At 41.6% G+C, this 19,301-nt stretch overlaps 1 protein-coding gene across 1 annotated transcript in view; it reads right to left on the bottom strand.

The window, feature by feature from the left end:
- The window catches only part of adam12a (ADAM metallopeptidase domain 12a), an 81,484-nt gene that overhangs the window by 23,521 nt on the left and 38,662 nt on the right, over positions 1–19,301 (bottom strand). The window contains exons 4-11 of the mRNA XM_080049522.1: positions 18,358–18,436; positions 13,399–13,475; positions 11,385–11,571; positions 6,985–7,050; positions 5,870–5,941; positions 5,050–5,219; positions 3,423–3,507; positions 992–1,140 (exon numbers count right to left, since the gene is read on the bottom strand). Coding sequence (XP_079905648.1) covers positions 992–1,140; positions 3,423–3,507; positions 5,050–5,219; positions 5,870–5,941; positions 6,985–7,050; positions 11,385–11,571; positions 13,399–13,475; positions 18,358–18,436 — 885 coding nt within the window. The remainder of the gene's footprint in view (positions 1–991; positions 1,141–3,422; positions 3,508–5,049; positions 5,220–5,869; positions 5,942–6,984; positions 7,051–11,384; positions 11,572–13,398; positions 13,476–18,357; positions 18,437–19,301) is intronic.

Genomic DNA, 19,301 nt, shown 5'->3' with positions numbered 1-19,301 from the left:
TTGTTTTCCAAAATACATTTAAGGCAGTATATCACTCGCACACTCCGGCTACTTTATGGACCCTTTATGCACTCTTTTCTTTAGTCTATTAGACTATATCAGCTACTTTGTGTCAGGATAAGTAAAAGTCTACAGTTTTGGACGTGCACTGCCATTGAACCATTGGCTTCTCGTTCCAAAATGAGTCATATTGCCCCCCGAGGCATTAGCACAGCTGTTGAATCTGCCACAAAGCCAACAGGGCCAACAGTTTAATGGCATTATTTGCTTACCGCTCGACAGACAATGACTTCCAAATGGAGAGCATGTGGAATAATGTTTACACATGATCGCAATCTGGGCCTCTTCGAGCAACTAAGTGAATGCAAACTTAATGATGGGTTGACATCATGGTGATGCATTGCGAATAGTTTGGGAGTCAGACGTCATCTGAAAAGACGGTTCCAAATAGCGACCTCACTACTGGGGTGCACTGGAGCAGGGAATGATCGCCTTTGGCCCAGGGCTGCTGGAGGCCAACGTGCTGAAAGAAAAACTCCCGTCATCTCGGATATTGCAGTAAGGATTGAGGAGTCAGCTATGTTGAAAATATATTCAAGGCGGAGTCAGCAATTCTGGAGAACGCTTGTTGACTTGTTTTGTCAAAATCAGTGCATATTTCCACATTATCAGGTAGCTGTCCGTACTGTGTGTGTGCTGAAGAAAATCGGGTGTTAATACACACACCTTAGGCTCTGTAAACTGATATTTTCACAAAGGATATGTAAACAAAAGGAGCCTACAGTAGCTAGCAACATACCTGTTTACAGAGCCTAGGCTGTGTATTAACACAGTTTTTTTTCCACGAGCACACAGTACGGACAGGTGGCGGATCGTGAGGAGATATTCACAGATTTTGACAAAAAGTGAAATTTTGACAAGAAGCATTCTCCAGAAAAGCTGGACTCCACCTTTAACTCTCGATCGTCAAGGGAGACACTGTGCTACTCACCCCGTAGAGGGAGTCATGATGCAGCCTCCTCGATCCACCGTCACCCTGCAGCCACACCCCCTCTCTGGAGTGTCGTGGTTCATTCCAAAGTTGTGGCCGAGCTCGTGGGCCAGAGTGACCGCAGCGCCAAGGGGGTTGTCTGAATGGTCCTATGAAGAAGAAAAAAAAAACTGAACTTGACATTTCTTCTCACCAATTATTTGATCTTAAACTTTCAGTACAGAGTCCGATTTACCAAGTTTATTTGTTAGGCTAGACATGATAACAACAATAAATGTCCCCAAATAATATTAGCTCAGCTCGCAGTTCAAATAACAAAGAAATATGTATTTGTAGCCAAATTGTTTGTCCCCACAGGACCCAGTGGAGAAACATACCTCAAGTGGGTGTAATTGCATATTGCCAAGATTAAACAAACAATGCCGCTTGATGTTTTGGCAAAGAAAATGAGAAATTAAAAAGGTAATGGAGTGCGGGCTGTCACCTTCAGCTTGCTCTGCTAACTTTGACAGAGCCAGATGTGCTGCTTTATCCACACAATTCAACGTGGAGTCAGCGATTCTTGAGAACGCTTGCTGTCAAAATCACTATTTTTCCAAAGCAGTGATTATCTCCTCACGATCCGCTACCTGTGCGCACTGTGTGCCCACTGAAAACAATGTGGTGTTAATACACAGCCTAGGCTCTGTAAACTGGTATGTAAACAAAGGGGGCCCACCGTAGAAAGCAACATGCCCGTTTACAGATTCTAGGCTGTGGATTAACACTGGATCTCCTTTCAGCGCACATTACAGACAGGTGGCAGACCGTGAGGAGATTTTGACAAAAAGTGATTTTGACAACAAGCATTCAGAATCACTAACTCCACCTTTAAAAGGCACGACACTCCTCAGACAAAAACTAGCAAGTAGGTTGAGAGACAGAGTAAGAGCTTGGAAAAATAACACGGCTAATCAAGCAAAGAAATGAAAAAGTAGAGCACTGTAAAGATGAATTTACTGTGGCACAGAGTGAGTGGTGCTGCTTTTGGTTGAGTTGCCCAGATTTCCAGCAAGGTATGTAAAACATTACAACACATGAAGAGGCCGGATAAATAATGCAGAGCTATCGGCTCTGTTGGAATGCAGAGGCCGTGCGTCAAAGCACCTTGCATCAAGAGTCCTCCGTCAATGTGCATTATTCAGTTACGCTGCGCAAGTTGAGCTCAGACCGATGAACTGCTCTGCTGGGGGCTTTTGAAAATAACGGTCATCAGCTGGGATCCAACTGTGCAGCTTTGGATTCACACAAAAAAAAAGGAAAGAAAAAAAATCTCTTTGATTCTGATCCCTGGAAAAACCCAGACACGTTCACCGAAGGATGAGAGTCTGAAGTGGATCAAGAGGGCCCTGCATGCATGCACACTGTCTGTTCCTGTGTTCTGTTTCACCACACCAATGAAATGAATGTAACATTCGGGGCTCGGTAAATGGAGATCCCAGATGGTCAGAGAATGGGATGTTTAAGATTTAACTGCCTAGAAAAACAACAATGAGAGCCATAGGTCGGCTAATGAGTTCAAAGGTATACTCTGTGAAAAAAAATAAAAAATAAAACGAGAAGACACGACTGAGACAACAGCGATTTGCCCCAGCAGAAGAGTCTGCGGTAAAGACAGACGAATCCTTTTTGTCTCTGCCCATGATGCATGTGTGTGCATGCGGAGCTCTATCATAATGACACAGCCAGTCCCTCCCACTTTACCATCTGGGAGGACAAGAGTGAAGAACCATCTGGGGACTTGCCGTAAACCTTACCACCAGCCAACTGGCCAGCCAGCCTAGCCAAGCCACAAGACACACAGTCACTCAGACATGAGAAGCATAAACTAATAGCATGACTTGCACTCACACAACCTGACTTCTGCACATAGTACAGTATATGGGGTTGCAGTTCTGTAACCGGTAATCATTTGCATTCCCTTTTCATTTTCATTCAGGCTGTGATATGTGGTAACCCCTAAATGTACTCATTTCTTGCACCTCATTAAGAAGAAAAAGTTTCCAACTCGTGTATTCATTCAACACACACTCTTGCTTTATCCGCATTAAGTGCAGGGTGCTAGTATGCATATATACCTCTGGCTTTCTTGGAATAAGACCCAATGATGTGTGCAACCCTGGAGTTAATACAACTTAATATCAACTCTGGGAATCCTCAGCTCAACCCCTTACACAAGAGACTCGGGGGGGAGAAGAAATGTGAGTATTATGTCAGACAGGAGGGAGGCATGGAACAAGACAAATAGTGTAAGTCAGGAAGAGGAAGACAGAAAGAGCCTGTCTGGAAGTGTACAACACACCAAATATTTATTTTTTTGCTTTTTCTCCTTTACTTTAGGATGGATGAAAGGCTTTAAAAAGGGGTTGCTGTAGTGCATAGGTTTACGTACCATGACAATTCCTCCCGACTGCTCTGCTGTGCACATACTCATGATCGGTGCCATACCAATGGTGGTGCCCTGGAAATACACCCCACTAAGGAGGGAGAAAAAAAACAAAAGTCATCACATCATCAGCATAAAGCACATCCTAACACTTCAAACTGACAGGGTTAGTGGTGGGCTGAGCGAAAGAAAGACCAACCATCATGGCCATCCATTGAGCCATATGGCAGATGTCTAAAAATGCCATTTATTTAAAAAAAACTTCCTCTATATCAGTGCTTCTCAAATGGTGGGGCTAGCAAGTGCTAGCAAGCGCGATGTGTGCTTGTGTATGGTCATATCTGCGCGAAAGGCCGCGATTTGCAGTAAATAAATGTCCACATGTGTCTCCAAGTGTCTCTGTAGGCTATTTAAAAAGAAATCAAGCAAGTACACTAATAATAACGTGAATGAATTATTGGTTAACGCATCACAGAAGGCCTATTGGCCTATAATAATAAAAAAATACCACCTTAACTATGTTTACAGTTTGAAAATGTTTTGAATGAAATGCAAACCTCAGTGAATCATTTGCTCTTGTTTCTCTGTCCTGAGATTCACACAGACTGAGCAGTCTTGTTTAAATGTTACAAATTGAGCTAATAAACTGAACTTTGAATTGTTTTGCTGCAGAAGTTATCTCAGCAAAATTTTGTTATCTAATTTGATAATAAGGTGATTGTATGCAGAATGCTCGTGCCAGAAACTCATACAGTGGTTTTGTACCGATAAATAAATAAATATTAGCAGGTTCTCAATAGTATTTCAATTTAGGGAGGGCGCGAAAACATTTCTGTCCCATAGGGGGGGGGGGGCATGACGGAAAATAATTGAGAACCACTGCTCTATATGACACCTCTGTTCCAGTGGCATCTTAACTGCATGGTTTTTGTCTAATAAAGTGATTATTTCATGATCTTTCTGTAAAGCTACAATAGTTTACTCTGTTTTCCATTATTCCAAATCTGAACCAACATCTGCACTAGGTAGTAAAATAAGCACATTCCGTCATTTTAAGACAAAATGATAAATCTTTTTAATAGCATCATATTTACGGTGTTCAGCATTCAAAAATATTATTTTCTTGGTAGCATTTTGTTATCATTTTCCAAATAAAAGTGGGTGTGGGGAGAACAACTGTGTAGAGAGCCAAACTCCTGTCTCTTTCTCTCCTTGTTAACCTCCTTGTGAGGCTTTGTAAAAATCTGTTTTTCTGCCTATAATCACAGGTAAACTGGTATTTTACATCTGCGCATGATTTATGCATTTTTTTTTCTAGAAGTCAGACTTTTTTTCTGGCTTTCTTAAAGCATCTCATGGGGCTCTTCCAGCGTGCAGACGGCTGAATCAGAAAAAGGTTTTTGCAAATGTATTACATGGTCGGAAATGAAATTCGTTTTGGTGAAACAGAACCGTGGATTATTGGTTATGAAAAATCCTCAAAAGGCAGGGTGCACTTAAGGACAGCTCGAGAGAAACAGTAAAAAACATCACACTTGATTTTGCTCGGAATAAATACAACCCCGAGACCTCTCCAAAACTGACAGACATACAATATGAAATGCCTTTTTATTTTTGAATGTAGTGGATCTACCTGATTAGCTGGGCATTGTCATGGGGCTTCTGAGGCAGAAGCTTGACCTTCCTCCAGTCTAGGAACTCATGCAAGGTGGTGAAGGGGTCCTGGGTGATGGGACACTTGTCCACGTCGCTCCACACCTCCAAGCCCACCAGAGCCACACGGATATTCAGAGCCCTGTAGAACTGAAAGGTGAGGGGAGGTGGGAAGATAGATAAGGAACTTATCAGACTTTTCCGTTTCCCTTTTAACCTGTAACTTTGTATTTGTTTGTTTTCATTGTCGTCTAAATCCAATTTTTCTTGTTCAAATTTTTCTGTTTTCACGCCTTGTTTTATTATCTCTCAAATGCAATCTCAATATGTTCACCTGTCTGAATTTTAAATGTATTTTTATGCCCCTGTAAAGCACTTTGAATTGCCTTGTGTCTGAATGGTGCTATATAAATAAACTTGCCTTGCATGAACTTATGATCTGTCTCTGCTAACATTTCCTTGACTCCTATCGCTGTACATCAACTATTAAAGCACAAAATGCTACACGATCGTCGCTCCGAAGAAATCCTTAAACATTAATCAACGCATGACTCTCCATATGAATAAATCATCGTCGTAAGGCTTATGTTTTATTAAACCATCGCCACCCGTGGCACATTTTATTACCGCGGCCTTTTCACAACATTCCTTTAGCCGAGTTATGGAATTGATCATCCATTCATAATCCAATCAGCCCTATACGCTCGTAGGGTCGGTTAAATTTCAGCAGGCTTGATGTGACCTCTCGTAAATCACGTTGCGTATACTCCCCAAGTTCCCTCTGTTGATTTGATTGTTACCTTGTCCACGTAATTGGCGATCTCAGCCAGCCGCTGCTTGACCTTCTCCATGTCCTTGCCTTGCTTCTGAAACTGAACAACAGGCAGAAGATGGAACACAAAAGGTAATCCAGCCTCTTGAATGTTTAGTAACATCAAAGAGCTTATTTAGGGCACATTATGACGGTGTCAGCTCTGCATATAAATGCCTTTACAAGGGGTGTCCTGGGGCCGCGCTACAATCACCGTCGTGTTAATACCACTGACGCTTTCTATCGGCTGCACCTTTTTTTGTTCTACCATCAAAGGGCTCCTCGGGCTAAAGAGATAACCTCAGCCACCTTGTCTTTTATCTAGCGTTTATTCCATTCCCTTTTTTCTCTAAAGGCCTTTGACCTTTATGGTTATAATCAACAAAAGGAACACTTTCTTCTCGGGGCTAGTCTTCGAGATCTCAAGTCTGAGATATATAGGCTGAGATTTAGAGCGCACACAATAACAATGGAGTCAGGTGCTTAATTCAAATGATGTATGCAAATAGATGCAGCCGGACAGAGGAAGGAATGAGAATAGCGTACACACATCAGAGCAGTGGTGGCAGGTACGAGGCATCTTGTCTACATTTCAAGGTGGAGAGAGGGGCAGCTATGCTAAGTGACCTTTGAGCCCACCTTTTTCTTATGGGATTTGGCAGCACTAGGGGAGAACCAGCAAATACTCAGGAAAGCAGAGTGTATTGTTTGACCTCCCCGGGTCATGTTTTTGCAGGCGAATTCTCTCCGTTGACTTTAAAATAATTAATTCCCTCTGCACTGAAAACCTTTAAACTCTTCATAGTTTTTTTATAGACAATTTATTCTATTTCTTTATTTTTTATTTATTCTTAACATAACATAGTATCTTTTATGCATATCACTTCTCTAGTATTAACACTTGGTATAATTTTTTTATTTATAGATGTCTTCCACATATAAGCTCCTTGGTGTATCCGTTTGATTTTCTTGTGCGACATGTGTTCTGTGCAGCCTATAACCTGCTGCTCATAACTAATTGCCCCTAGTGGGATTGATAACGATGTTTGAATCAAATGAATGGAATTGAATTGGAAAAGGTCTAGACCGCGGGCATCAGCTTACCTCTCTGTTGTCAGCCACAATGATCAGCTCCACGTACTTGGTGGTAGTCTGGGCATGGCGTCTATGCTGCAAGGGGGATGAGTGAAAGGAAATGGGGAGGGAGAGGGAGAGGGAGAGGGAGAGGGAGAGGGAGAGGGAGAGGGAGAGGGAGAGGGAGAGGGAGAGGGAGAGGGAGAGGGAGAGGGAGAGGGAGAGGGAGGACAGGGTGGAAATGACAATGTGATGAAGAGAGACAAAGAGAGATAAGAAAGAGAGAAGGACATTAGGAGGGCACACTTAACCGCAGCTTCCTTTGAGAAGGGCAGCCTAAATTTAGCAGGTGGCACACTCACTGTGGCTTTTTTTCACCTGAAGTAGACTCTGCGCAAAAAAGGGCTGAAGAAAGCACAAAGCAATCAAGTACACATCCCGTCTGACCCAATAAGAGGCTCTAAGGTCACACGGACCTTCCAAAAAAACACTCTGCGACAGTTCATAAACTATTTAATCATAGTTTTGGGACAATGATACCTGCACTGTTAGCAGTGCAGAGTGTTAAAAATAACTTGCAACCCCTGCTTTTTCATTTTACAAAACACAAAGGGCATGTAATATGATAAATATTGATTTATGAACAACCTCAAAGTGACTTTATACCGGCACTCTTGTACAGTGAAATATACGGGCTAGTGAGCGTATATATATTGTGTCTATGTGGTATGTATACTTGGAAATTGTCAAATAACAGAACAATGAAACAAACAAACACAAACAAGACAAATAAAAATATAATGAAATTCTGAAAAAATAATAATAAATATTTAAAAATGTAGAGACATTGATTTGGAGCTCTTCCAAACCAAGACAAATACCACCGCTGGGCCATGGATCAGATGTATGGGGGGAAAACAACTCGCTCTAGCCACACAGTGAGCTTGGTTCTGTCTTACCTGCGCGCGCGCGCGCACACACACACACACACACACACACACACACACACGCACACGCAGATCCTATACTATCCTGCTGGCTAAGAGTTCTGCCTTCACACTATGGCCTGCTTTCATCCTGAGCCTCTTTATCCTTGCTGGCCTGGCAGCCTGGATCCTCTCTCTGCTCTTATCTGCCTCCTCCATAGATAAGCCAGGATGGGCAAGTGTACTCTAAATGCACCCGGTGGTGATTACCAAGTCTCTGGGAGGCCACTGGGGAAAACACACACACACACACACACACACACACACACGGAAACTTTGTTCACCAAAAGCACCCCCTGTTCTTGAATATAATCCAATAGGTTAGAGAGCTAGAAGTGTGAATTTACAACACAGCTTTTTTTCATTGTCTCTATAAAACTGAAACTACTCTACCTCTTCTTGCTCTCCTTTGCCTGTTTTACACACTGGCTGACACCCAACAGTTCTGATTTCTTTCAATCCATATGCACTGTAGTATGAGTCCACTTCAGGAGTCATCTCTGGACACATTTCATGGTCTGTTTCAACCACAAGAGACAATACACTCTCAAAAGGATTTGACATCTTGGACAGCCAAATTCCCATCTTGTAACAATAGAGATTTTGCAGGAACTCGCCGGTTCAGTTCCTGTCAGCTAGCCATCATGTCTCTATCTCTCTAGCCCTCTTCTACACCATCCGACCCCACTCTTATCATCCAGGGGCACTCTGCCAACATGCTCCCTTATCTTGAGACCCTCTAGCAGGGCACATCGCAGCTTATCAAAGAAGCAGCAGCAGCAGCAGCACACCTCACCGCCCCACTGTAACATGCAGAGGTGAGATTGCTCGCATGCCACCAAGTGCAGAGAATCGGACTTTATATTCTCACCTTTTTTGTGTACCTTCTCTTTGCCACTAACTTATCTCTCTCTCTCTCTCTCTCTGACTCTCTCGGTCTCTCTCGGTCTTTCTTTTTTGGTTACGAGAGACAATTCTTGTTACTTTGTATGTTTTCACTTTTTCAATCATCCGTTGGATTACCACGTTTAACCACCTCCCCCATAAAAACGCATCTGACTTCACTTAGTGTTGTGTTTGCCTCCAACTCCTACAAGTCTTGCGGTGTTAGAAGGGCTGCAGTATTTTTAAACAAATGGAGGGGGGGGGGGATTGTTATCAGATAAAAAAATATATATATGAAAGCCCATGGTGAAAAAAATATTGTATGCATCGTTTTTAACAATGGTATAAATAAATCATCAATTGGAGCCTCTTCTCTTTTGTTATCATACTCCCCCACTCTGTTTCTGCATCATGCCGTTTCAGCAAATTGTGCTGTTGTCAGGATTTGTTCTCTCGTGCTGAATCTTTGTTGACACTAAAGACAATGCTTGCGATTGAAGCCAGCGCCTTAAATCGTCCACAGGAATCAAACAGTACAGTGAAACATCAGAAGAAAACACTTTTAACTGCACGAGTAAATAAAAACTAACAATGTGAAAGGGACTGGATGCTTTAGTCAGCAGCGCGGCCCATATGTTTGGCCCACTTCCCCGAAAAACACATTCACTCAATCCCAATGTATCCTCAATGAAATGATTAAACAATTGCAGGAAAATAGAAAATAAATAAAAAAAAGTTTTAAGAACATGGAAAGTCCCCTCACATTCATTATTAATCACAGCTCTGATACATTTGTTCATCCTCCTTTTCTGTTCTTTAAAAAGGTCGACAGCGATTCTGGAGAGTGCTTGTTGTCAAAAGCGTTTTTCTACTAAGTACTCTTTAAGTACTGTGTGTTCACTGAAAAAAAATCCAGTGTTAATACACAGCTTAAGTTCTTTAAACTGGTATGTTAACAAAGGGGGCCAGTTTACAGAACCTGGGCTGTGTTTTATCACTATTTTTTTTAACACACACACAGTATGGACAGGTAGCGGATCCTGAGGAAATATTAGCAGATTTCGACAAAAAGTGATTTTGACAACAAGCCTTCTCCAGAATCGCTGACTCCATCCTTAACATCTGTTTTCATCTGTTACACAGCCTATCTTAGCGTCTGGTTGTATTGGTCTGATAAGTCAGCTGCCCCCGCCCCCACATCCACTCCTGCCATCATTCACAGGTCCGATAGAGATCACTGGAGTCTGTGTTTTCCACTTATCGGTGCTCATCATCTTTTAAGTCCCACTCCCCTCTATGGATAGATACTCCCTGGGACTGCGGCCCTCTTGATTTATACCTATACTCAGCGGAGTAGTACGGGGCTGAGAGTGGGGGTGTTGGGTTCCCTAAAAGGCAATCTGTTAAATTCTGGACGGACGGGTCCCGCTGAAGTCATGATGTACTATTTCTGCAGTCTGATATCGCATTCAGAACAAATGTTATCGCTTTAACAGCCAAGGTACTCCAACCACGGGGCGTTTATCAACCCCCGCTGTCCGTACACTCCACATCACTAATGGACACCGTTAGATCAGATAGGAGGAATGGGTGAATAATTCAACAAGTAGTCATGTCTAAAATACATAGCAGGCCACTTACCAATATCTACATTGCAAATTATCTTTATAAAAGGGGGTTGAGGTGAGCGATATTTTAAAATATGGCGCAGTTGGAATGCAAATGCAGGCTCCAGGAAGAACACATCAAGTAAAAACATTTTCACTTTGGGCAGGATGGTTGACGCAGTATATTATTGTCATCGCATACTTTTAAGAGCATGCAGCGTGATTAAAACTTCAAACCTTTTGAGTGGCAAACACAAAAAGGAAGAAAGAACGAAAGCAAAGGGGGTTAATTTGTTTCCAAATGCAGGGAATCTGGGGAAGCATGAAGTGCTTTCGAGTCTAAAAATTGGTTATTGAAAAAAAATAACATTCTGCAGCACTCCCAAGGCTTAGCAAGAAGTAAAAAAGGAATGCTGAAAGCCTTGAATTAGTCAGGCTTCTTGATGGTTAAAAACAAGAGACCTCCCAGAATCCTCAGGGTTGAAATAATAAAAAACAAAGTGACTACATATAGACTACACTTAATTCACTATAGTGACAAATGATCTAAGATATAGGAGTTATGGGGTTTATAACAAGGGTGTATAGTTTAAAAGGGTGTACTTACCAAGGGATTGTCTTTTATGACATGTTTGATCAATTTGACCTATTGAAGACTTAGTCAGGTCAAAAGTGGTTAAAATAAATACAGTAGTAGGCTTAAAAAAACCTCTCTCTTTGTTCTACTTTAAGTGAATGAAGAATATTTCTTCTGAGAGGCAAAATTTGGCTAATTGTTCATAAGGAAAGACCTAGAGGTTACCGTCGTAGCCGCTAGCCGAAAGCTTCCTTAGCCAACGTCCGTTTGGGGACATTGGTTGCATGTTATTCCCTCTCATCCAATCTTTTCTGTCACTTTCAAAAGCATAAAATGCAACCCAAAAACACAAGCAGATGGTTGGATAATCCTTACCCTTGTGCTGAAAGCCGTGAAGGGGCTGTTGCCTGCGTGTTCACCAGGATAGGATATGTTGAAATCGTGTCCACAGGTGCCAGGAGCAAAATTGAGGTGTTCAGCTGTGTAGATCCAGTGAGTCCCATCAGTGTGATTGGCAGATGGTTCCAGTACATAGGATTTGGTTTCAAGAGATATGAAACCCCTGTAGAGAGAGAGAGAGAGAGAGAGAGAGAGAGAGAGAGAGAGAGAGAGAGAGAGAGAGAGAGAGAGAGAGAGAGAGAGAGAGAGGAAAGCCCACAGAAACGATCTCTCAGAGGTAAGTAAATGTGCCACATACGTATCCTGATTATTTTGTCAGAATTCAAACACTTTTGCAAAGGAATTGCACTTAAAAAATCAGATAATAAAGAAACAGGGATTGTTGATGTTGATTTGGACAGGGAATATGACTGAGGTCTCTGTGACATCCTAACATAACCAGTAGTGAGTTTGGCTAAACGGTGAGATTCTCACAAACCTTGCACAATATAGCCACAACCACAGGAAAGACATACTTAACCCCCCACAGCCAAAAAAAAAAAAAAAAAGCCAGAGCACACGCCAACCCAAACCAACATCAATTCTTTTCTCTGTGAACCGTGCAATGTTTAGATGTCTGTCAGGAAAAGTTATGTGCGTCTGTTGTTGGTGCAGACAGGTTACAGAAAAACTGGAAAAAAAACATAAAGAAATGTTGAGACCAAGATCAACTGCGAGGGGCTTACACAATCGGGGCGAATCGCACGGCAGAGAGGGTGTCGACGTTTGGCTGGTTGGTTCGAAACATTCCTGATGGCTTCCAATGATATTACTGCAATCATTACTCCTGTTTGACATCAGCAAACAGAGCCTTTCCAACACTGAAACTCCTAACTCGTCTAAGCACTTAAATGTGTCAACTTTAGTGCTTTTCAACAGTATATATACAGGGTGTCATCTCAGCTTACTATGTGGCAAAATCCTTTTTCCCTTTTTTTTTTACCTGGGTTCTGTTGACGAAGCCATTCCTCACAGTGGGAGACTTGAAACCAAGTCAGATAATAATTCCTATTTATTACTACCTGTGTGTGTTTTTCATAGTGTTGCTGACCATTTAAAAAAAGTTTCAATAGCATTAGTAAAACATAGCACCAAAATAATTGGCCAGTGAGGTGGTGAACAGGCCAAAAGTTTAGCCACATTGCCTAAACCACTTTATTTTATTTGGAGGTATAAGCTGAAACTGAGCACCAGAGATTTCGGTAATATGCTCTTCCTTGCACAGGAAATACTGTAGTGTGTACACAGCTTTGACAAGTACAGTAGTTCTTTCAAAATACGTTTGTCTAAGCTAAGAGTTACTTTTTAAAGCTTATGTGCGTTTGTGTTTCTTCCATACCAGACTCCTTTTGAAAATAAGCCGATGACAATTGACTTGACTGCACTTGAAACGTGACTCATGCGAAACTTAAAAGCAGAAAAAAACATCTGTTTAGTGTTCACTTTGTTTGAATCCATGTTGATTTGCAATTTCCTTATGAAGCTTTTTTTCCCCCTCCAATAGTCCAAAAGACAAAGGCAGGTTACAGAAAGCAAACTCTAAATTTCCCGTGGCTGTGAATGTGGGCTTTAGCATTTGTCCGTCTCCATGGTATCAGCCAGGTGATTGACAGGCGACATGTCCAATGTGCACTAGCCCCGCCTCTGGCTCAATGTCAGCTGGGATTGGCTCCAGCCCCATTGTGGCCCCTCAAGGTTAAGCTTGTATAGCTAATGGATGGCCTTGTAACTAGAATTGGACTTGTCTTGAATGACATTCAACTCAACCAGCCTTCAAATTCGTCCCTATGGACTTTAACACATTTGAAATAATGATCAACACAGCGGGGAGGGCAGGACATTTTTTTTGCTTTGGGCTTTTCGGGCAACTTTTATAGTTTATCATAAAGGCATAAGACTAGTGCTTCTGTCATGACAAACAGGAATAAAAATGAGTGTGTGACAAACTTACTTAACGCCAGCGCAGGTACTGAGGCTGACATCTGAGTTGACGTGACCCTCCACCTCGCCGTGGTAGTAGCAGTTTGCCTATAAAAAGGGAGCACAAAAACAAAAAGACCTTTCAGCGTTCAAAAAAAAGGCTTGAAATGAAAGATGACTCTAGGTTTAAGCACAGTTCAACAACACCAGTCCCAGCTGATAAGTGTGAAATATGAGCAAATTAACTGGCAGAGGAGGGGGAATAGTCTTCTGCTGGGAGTAGTCCTTCCCCATCCCCACTCATCATCACAGGCTAATGACGGCTGAAATCTGTGCAGAATGCAGAATGTCCCATTTCACCAGCACACTCTTTTGCCTGCCACTGCTGCCTGCCTGCTTGCGTTTTCCCAGGTACCCCGCACTCTCTCCCACGGACCACCTGTCAAGCTCTGCAGCGGGGAGTAAAGAAAGTGTATTAAGGCCATGTTTATTGAACCAGCGCTGGCGGCGTGGAGGGCGGGGAGGAAGTGTCTGGTTTAGGGTGAAAACAGCCCCCCTTCTGCTACAGTTACTGTATACCACGGCCTCGCTCAGGTGAGGTCTGACCAAACGGCCAGTTCAGCAAACCCTGTTCTGGTAATACAAGGAAATGTGAGTTTTCCACCTCTCTGTCTTGGTCTGCCTCTAAATATAGAGTGCAGGCAGTACATTTTAATGCCAAACTTCCTTCAAAGGGCAGGAGGGGGGGGGGGGGGCTAACCTCTGAAGGCTGCTGATTTTGCATGTTCAGTCAGTGGCCGAATGGGTTTTCTGGTGTGCTGAAGTTAAAGGGGGATCATTGCTTGGTCTTGCATCACGGAACTTCTTCAAAGTAATTATGCCATAACATTTATAATCCAATTAATCTATACTCGCTTCTGACATGAGCTAGTTAATGGATTTCTTTTTTAAAAAGTTACTTTTAATCTCAACCCTGAAATAAGGTTGGGGTTCAATAGCATTTTCGAGTCGGGACTGAAAATGAATCCTTAAGGTATCCCTCGTCAAATTAAGTTTGGTTTAGCTTTCAGTAATTAGATCGTCATATTAAGAATCATTTAATGAATAATGCTGCACCAATTAATAGTCTTTTCTGTGGATTAAAATGGATCGTATGACTGTACTGTATCTGTATGTAATATGAAAGGGCTCACAGTGAGAATGATAACCCATCGCCTTGTGTTTTAGCATCATTTAACTCACTGTTTTAGGTTTGATGTACTTTTTTGGTTGAATGTTACTGCTCTCTGTGGTTTCCAGCCATTGCAGCAGCAAAGCAGCAGCTGTTTTCCAGCAAAAAAGATTAGTGACACGCTGGCGAAGAGGAGTATTTGCAGCTAACCAAACAGATCAAAACAAAAGCTTAAGCAGAAGAGTGATTGCTGGACTTACATTTGTTGGATTGCAAGAGACTCCAAAGGAATGTTAATTCAGCTGCCTCCATGTCTGCCAGATGTATAATTAGGCAATTGTTTGCTAATACATTTTCCAGTACGACGGCTACAATATGTCAATGCTGTGTTTACAGGTTGTTCTGCTGCTCACAATGGGCAGAAAAAACAAACATAAGCGATTACAGCGTGTTGAAGAAAACTAAACTAAATGTTTAATTGAAAAAGCTAAAATGTGAGTTTTGTTAGATATATAAGATCTTCATTTATTTGAATAAATAACTGAAGATTTTGTGCTTGGCTGTTTTCTAATGAAAATAAATAAAATATTGTGTATAAGTGAATTGTTTTTACATTCAATAATTGTACCAACTTGGGACCAAATCCAAAATGGCAACCCTGTCTCCTAAAAGATAATGTACAACAAAACAGCTACATTTGAAATTAGTTAATCTCGCAAGCAAATTGGCCTAGACCAGTACACACATTTAGATTTCTCTGCAAAACAGTTACATATCAACCTAATCTCTGGGAGACAAGAGTTGAATATTGGATTTGAATATATAATATATAAAACCCATCCCTACCACTGAAAAAGAATAAAAAAGATATCTTATTCAGAGGACATTCAAGAAGTATATACCAAAGCCCTGAAAGCCTTCGCGTGTTTGGCCACTCTCCATATCTCTACAGAGAGGTGTAACTGAAAAGAGAACTATCCATTATAGGGGGGTAAAAAGGTGCAAGGAAAGGACAGGCTCCATTATATGAAATATGAAATTTTAGTGTTATTGGGGAGGAGCAGAGCTGGATTTAGTACACCGCGTTAATGCTACCACCTCATGTTTCTTTGATGAGATCATGACTGTGATGCATCGATATGAGGGATATGAATAGACTTTTTGTTTCTAAGGTTTTTCTGCACAAAGAAATGAGTAAAATGGGAAGTGCTCACGCCTCCTTCATATCTGGAATAAAAGAAGATTAATAACTAATACCCAGATTATCGTGGGGAGGCAAACCCCCGGGGGTGTGAACGTTAACATTGCTCATCATAACTATGCATTCATTTATTTTTCTTTGTCAACCCATGTAATATCCATGCTAGTGATTCATACTCCCGGGAGATGGGTTTTTTGTTACAGCACACTGCACTCATTTATCGCATTGTATGTTGGACTGTGGATTTAGTGAGGGAAGGGGAGAGTACGTTAAAAACAGACAAGAGGGAACCGAGGGAGGGAGGGCTGACTAACGCCCCGAAGTCGCTCTCTCCCAGCAGTTACCTTGCCTTTGACACGCAACTGAACTCTCCAGATCCCCTCGCCCAGATCACTATATCAGTCTCCTCCCTGGCGGCAAGACAAATAAATTAACCACAGATCAGTTCTCAAATGATCTGGTTGTTTCCAGTAAAAAAAGAAGAAAAGAAAAACCTCCCATGAAGAGATTGCAGTGGTCATAGGAGAGGAATGAGTGGAGGGAGGGATGGAGGTTGAAAGACGACTGCAAGTTATCCAAGATGGTATAGGTTTAGGTAGATACAGGTTACTGGAACTGATCTATTGGCCCAATCCGTTACACTCTTTAATCCAGCCATCCATCCAGTGCTCCAGAGTTTATTAGTCGATTAATTAACCAGGGTCCTGACAGAAAATCATTCTGGAGGTAATTTGATGCAAACTGGAGGCAAAAAAATGCCACTCGCTTTTTCCAATGTGAGGATTGGCTATACTTACTTCCATTTAACATACGATTTTCAATTGAATATATTGGGCTGTTTCGATCGAAAAAAAAACAAAACAAGCTAATATTAAGGGGCCCCCTAGGCTCTGGGGCAATTTGCGACGGTGATTGTGATTTTGATTATTCTCGAGCATTTGAAAGATTCATTTTGATCAGGAAAACCAATGTTACTGGCAGCTTTACATCAATCTATGTGTCCATGTGAGTCAACCCTCAGCTGACCCGCTAGAACTCCTTCATTGTCTTTATGCTTAGGAATGGCTTTGGAATTTCAGATGAGCTGGCAAGAGCCCGGCCAGCAATGGTCCCAGCTCTGGTCTCCAGTGGAAAATACATGTTCATTTTGCTTTGCGTGGGTTGGCCTGGTTGAGTGAATTATATTAATCTCCTCCTCTTTTGTGGAATTCAGCATAAGTAGGACAGACGTTTTTTTGTACGCGGGCCCTCACAGGCATGCCTATTATTATGCCCCTCTGTGTATCTGAACATACAATTAGACGTTAAATTGCTTTTTGAAAACGAAGCGAAGGTGAACCAACCGTGGAAATCAAGCAAGCAGGTGGAAGCTTTGAGGCAGAGAAAAGCATGTTTTTTTCCCCACGTGGTCCAAGACACATCATACTCATTCATTACAGTATGCCGTGCAATGTAGTTTCCTAATACCCTTGCCGCTTCTGCACCTCAAAATAAATATCATTCAAAAGAGGGATATTTATGGAAGATGTTTTCAAAGACCCATTGTATTCGAAAGCAGAACATATGTTGCTGGGGGAAAACAAAATGAGCTTAATGAAGATGAGAAACATTTACCAAAACACTGAAGCAAATCAAACTAAATTAGAAATGACAGGCCCCCGCCCCCCACTCAATTTGTGTAGTTGAGGGAAATAAATTGGTGAAGTATAATTTATTTAGTTAAAAAGGTGCTCAGAGGAACTCTCAGTTTGTGTTAATTCTTGCACACCCTTTGGACAAATGCGGTAGTGTTTTTACTACACCAGCTGTTGTTCCTGGGTGAGCGTACCCATGACAAAGGCATTAAGACAAACTATTTAAAAATAGCATTCTTTGCACTGGTGGTCTCGTTTGCTGTTGCATGTTATTTATGATCATCAGAGGGAAAATGAGACTGTTTCAGGAATATTAAAAAGTTCATCGTAGCACCTTTAATAACCAAATAACTGATATATGTGTAAATTAAAAAGCAAGAAGCTGACATAAAACCCTGTTGGAGTTATCTAATGTGTATGTGCTCAGTGTGCATCTGCATTGATTTGGAGAAAAAATACAAATTACAAGTCATTTTACAGGCTTAACAGATGTATTTCAGGAATATTAAATGATATAAATTGCATTGCATATTTTTCTGGTATGGTCTATCCATTATATAAAAAAAAAGATTATAAAAGAGCTGTTCACTCTGAGAAACTAAGTCGTCTCTCTGACCTCTGTCGAACCCTTTTATTTCATTAAATATGAATCTTCTGGCAGACAACGAAAAAGGGCCCACTCACCTCCATTGGGTTCTTTATAAGTGGGACAAAAAGACTATACCCAAAAGCTAGGCTGGTTTCAAAAGTGGGTCTAAGCGCAAGACCAATTTTTTTCTTTGCTTCCTGACTGACCCTAACATAGGAGCAAAATGAAGCAGAACCCTGACAAGAAGAAGGGTTCAAGAAAGCATTCATAGGAAGGTGCTGCGCGGGGATAAATAAGAAAACTTCATAGATTTGAGATAAAACGTTTATTGAATCAGTCTTATTCAAAAAACGAAATAAAAAAACAGGTGAATAAAAAGGTTGTTTTTAACATACCATGAAGTTGTGAGAGCCCGTGACCGCACTGCCATCTTCCAGGTAATGGGTTTCTGTATAGTTACTTGCAAACAGCCCCCTAGAAAAAAAAGGATAGTACACAAAAAACAAGTGAACCCAAGGGTCTTTATCCTTTAAAGAAAAGAAAATCTAAATCAATCACAACGTCTTAAGCCCTTCCATCCCTGCCAGACTCGCAAGGAAGATAAATAGTCTGATGGGATTTCAGAGCCTGCTTTAGTAGAGCATCAATTGAATTTAGCAGCTGTAGGCAACGGAGAATGGAAGGCCTCCGTGACATTTTCTATTAAACCACTTTTTACACCACACACATGCACTGTGAAGACGCGCTCAATATAAATCCATAACTCATTCCACGTGATATGGTAGAAACCCGTAATTAGCTTACACACATTGCAGACAGGAGCAAGTCATGAGCAGATGGACAAATATGATGCGATAAAAGCGGGACTGGGGAGCTAATGTTGACAGGAAAACGGTGGTGATTTTTTGCTACAGAGGGGAATCGATAAAACCATAAAGTGACTCTCTGAGGTGACCAAGTGATCAATTTACAGTTTACATCTCGAAAGGCACATTAAATCAACACAGAAAAAATCTCCGCCGTGGGCAAACTATCTCTCTCTCTCTCTCTCTCTCTCTCTCTCTCTCTCTCTCTCTCTCTCTTTCTGCTTCTGTGCGAATTGATGCAAGATGCGGTAAGATCCATCCCACATGGCATTATACCATCCCAGAGGTAAACAATACTATCCGTAAGTATAAGTGGTTCTGCTGTGCCTGCATTATGTGTCTTGATGACGGTTGCATCACAGATGGGACACATATTTATTTAATGGAAACAGTTAAACAATCTCTTACATAAACATGTTTTGTTTGTGTGTGTGTGTGTGTGTGTGTGTGTGTGTGTGTGTGTGTGTGTGTGT

Source organism: Ammodytes marinus, assembly GCF_949987685.1.
Source record: "Ammodytes marinus genome assembly, chromosome: 20".
Lineage (NCBI taxonomy): Eukaryota > Metazoa > Chordata > Actinopteri > Uranoscopiformes > Ammodytidae > Ammodytes > Ammodytes marinus.
This window is presented reverse-complemented; position numbering and strand designations above follow the sequence as displayed.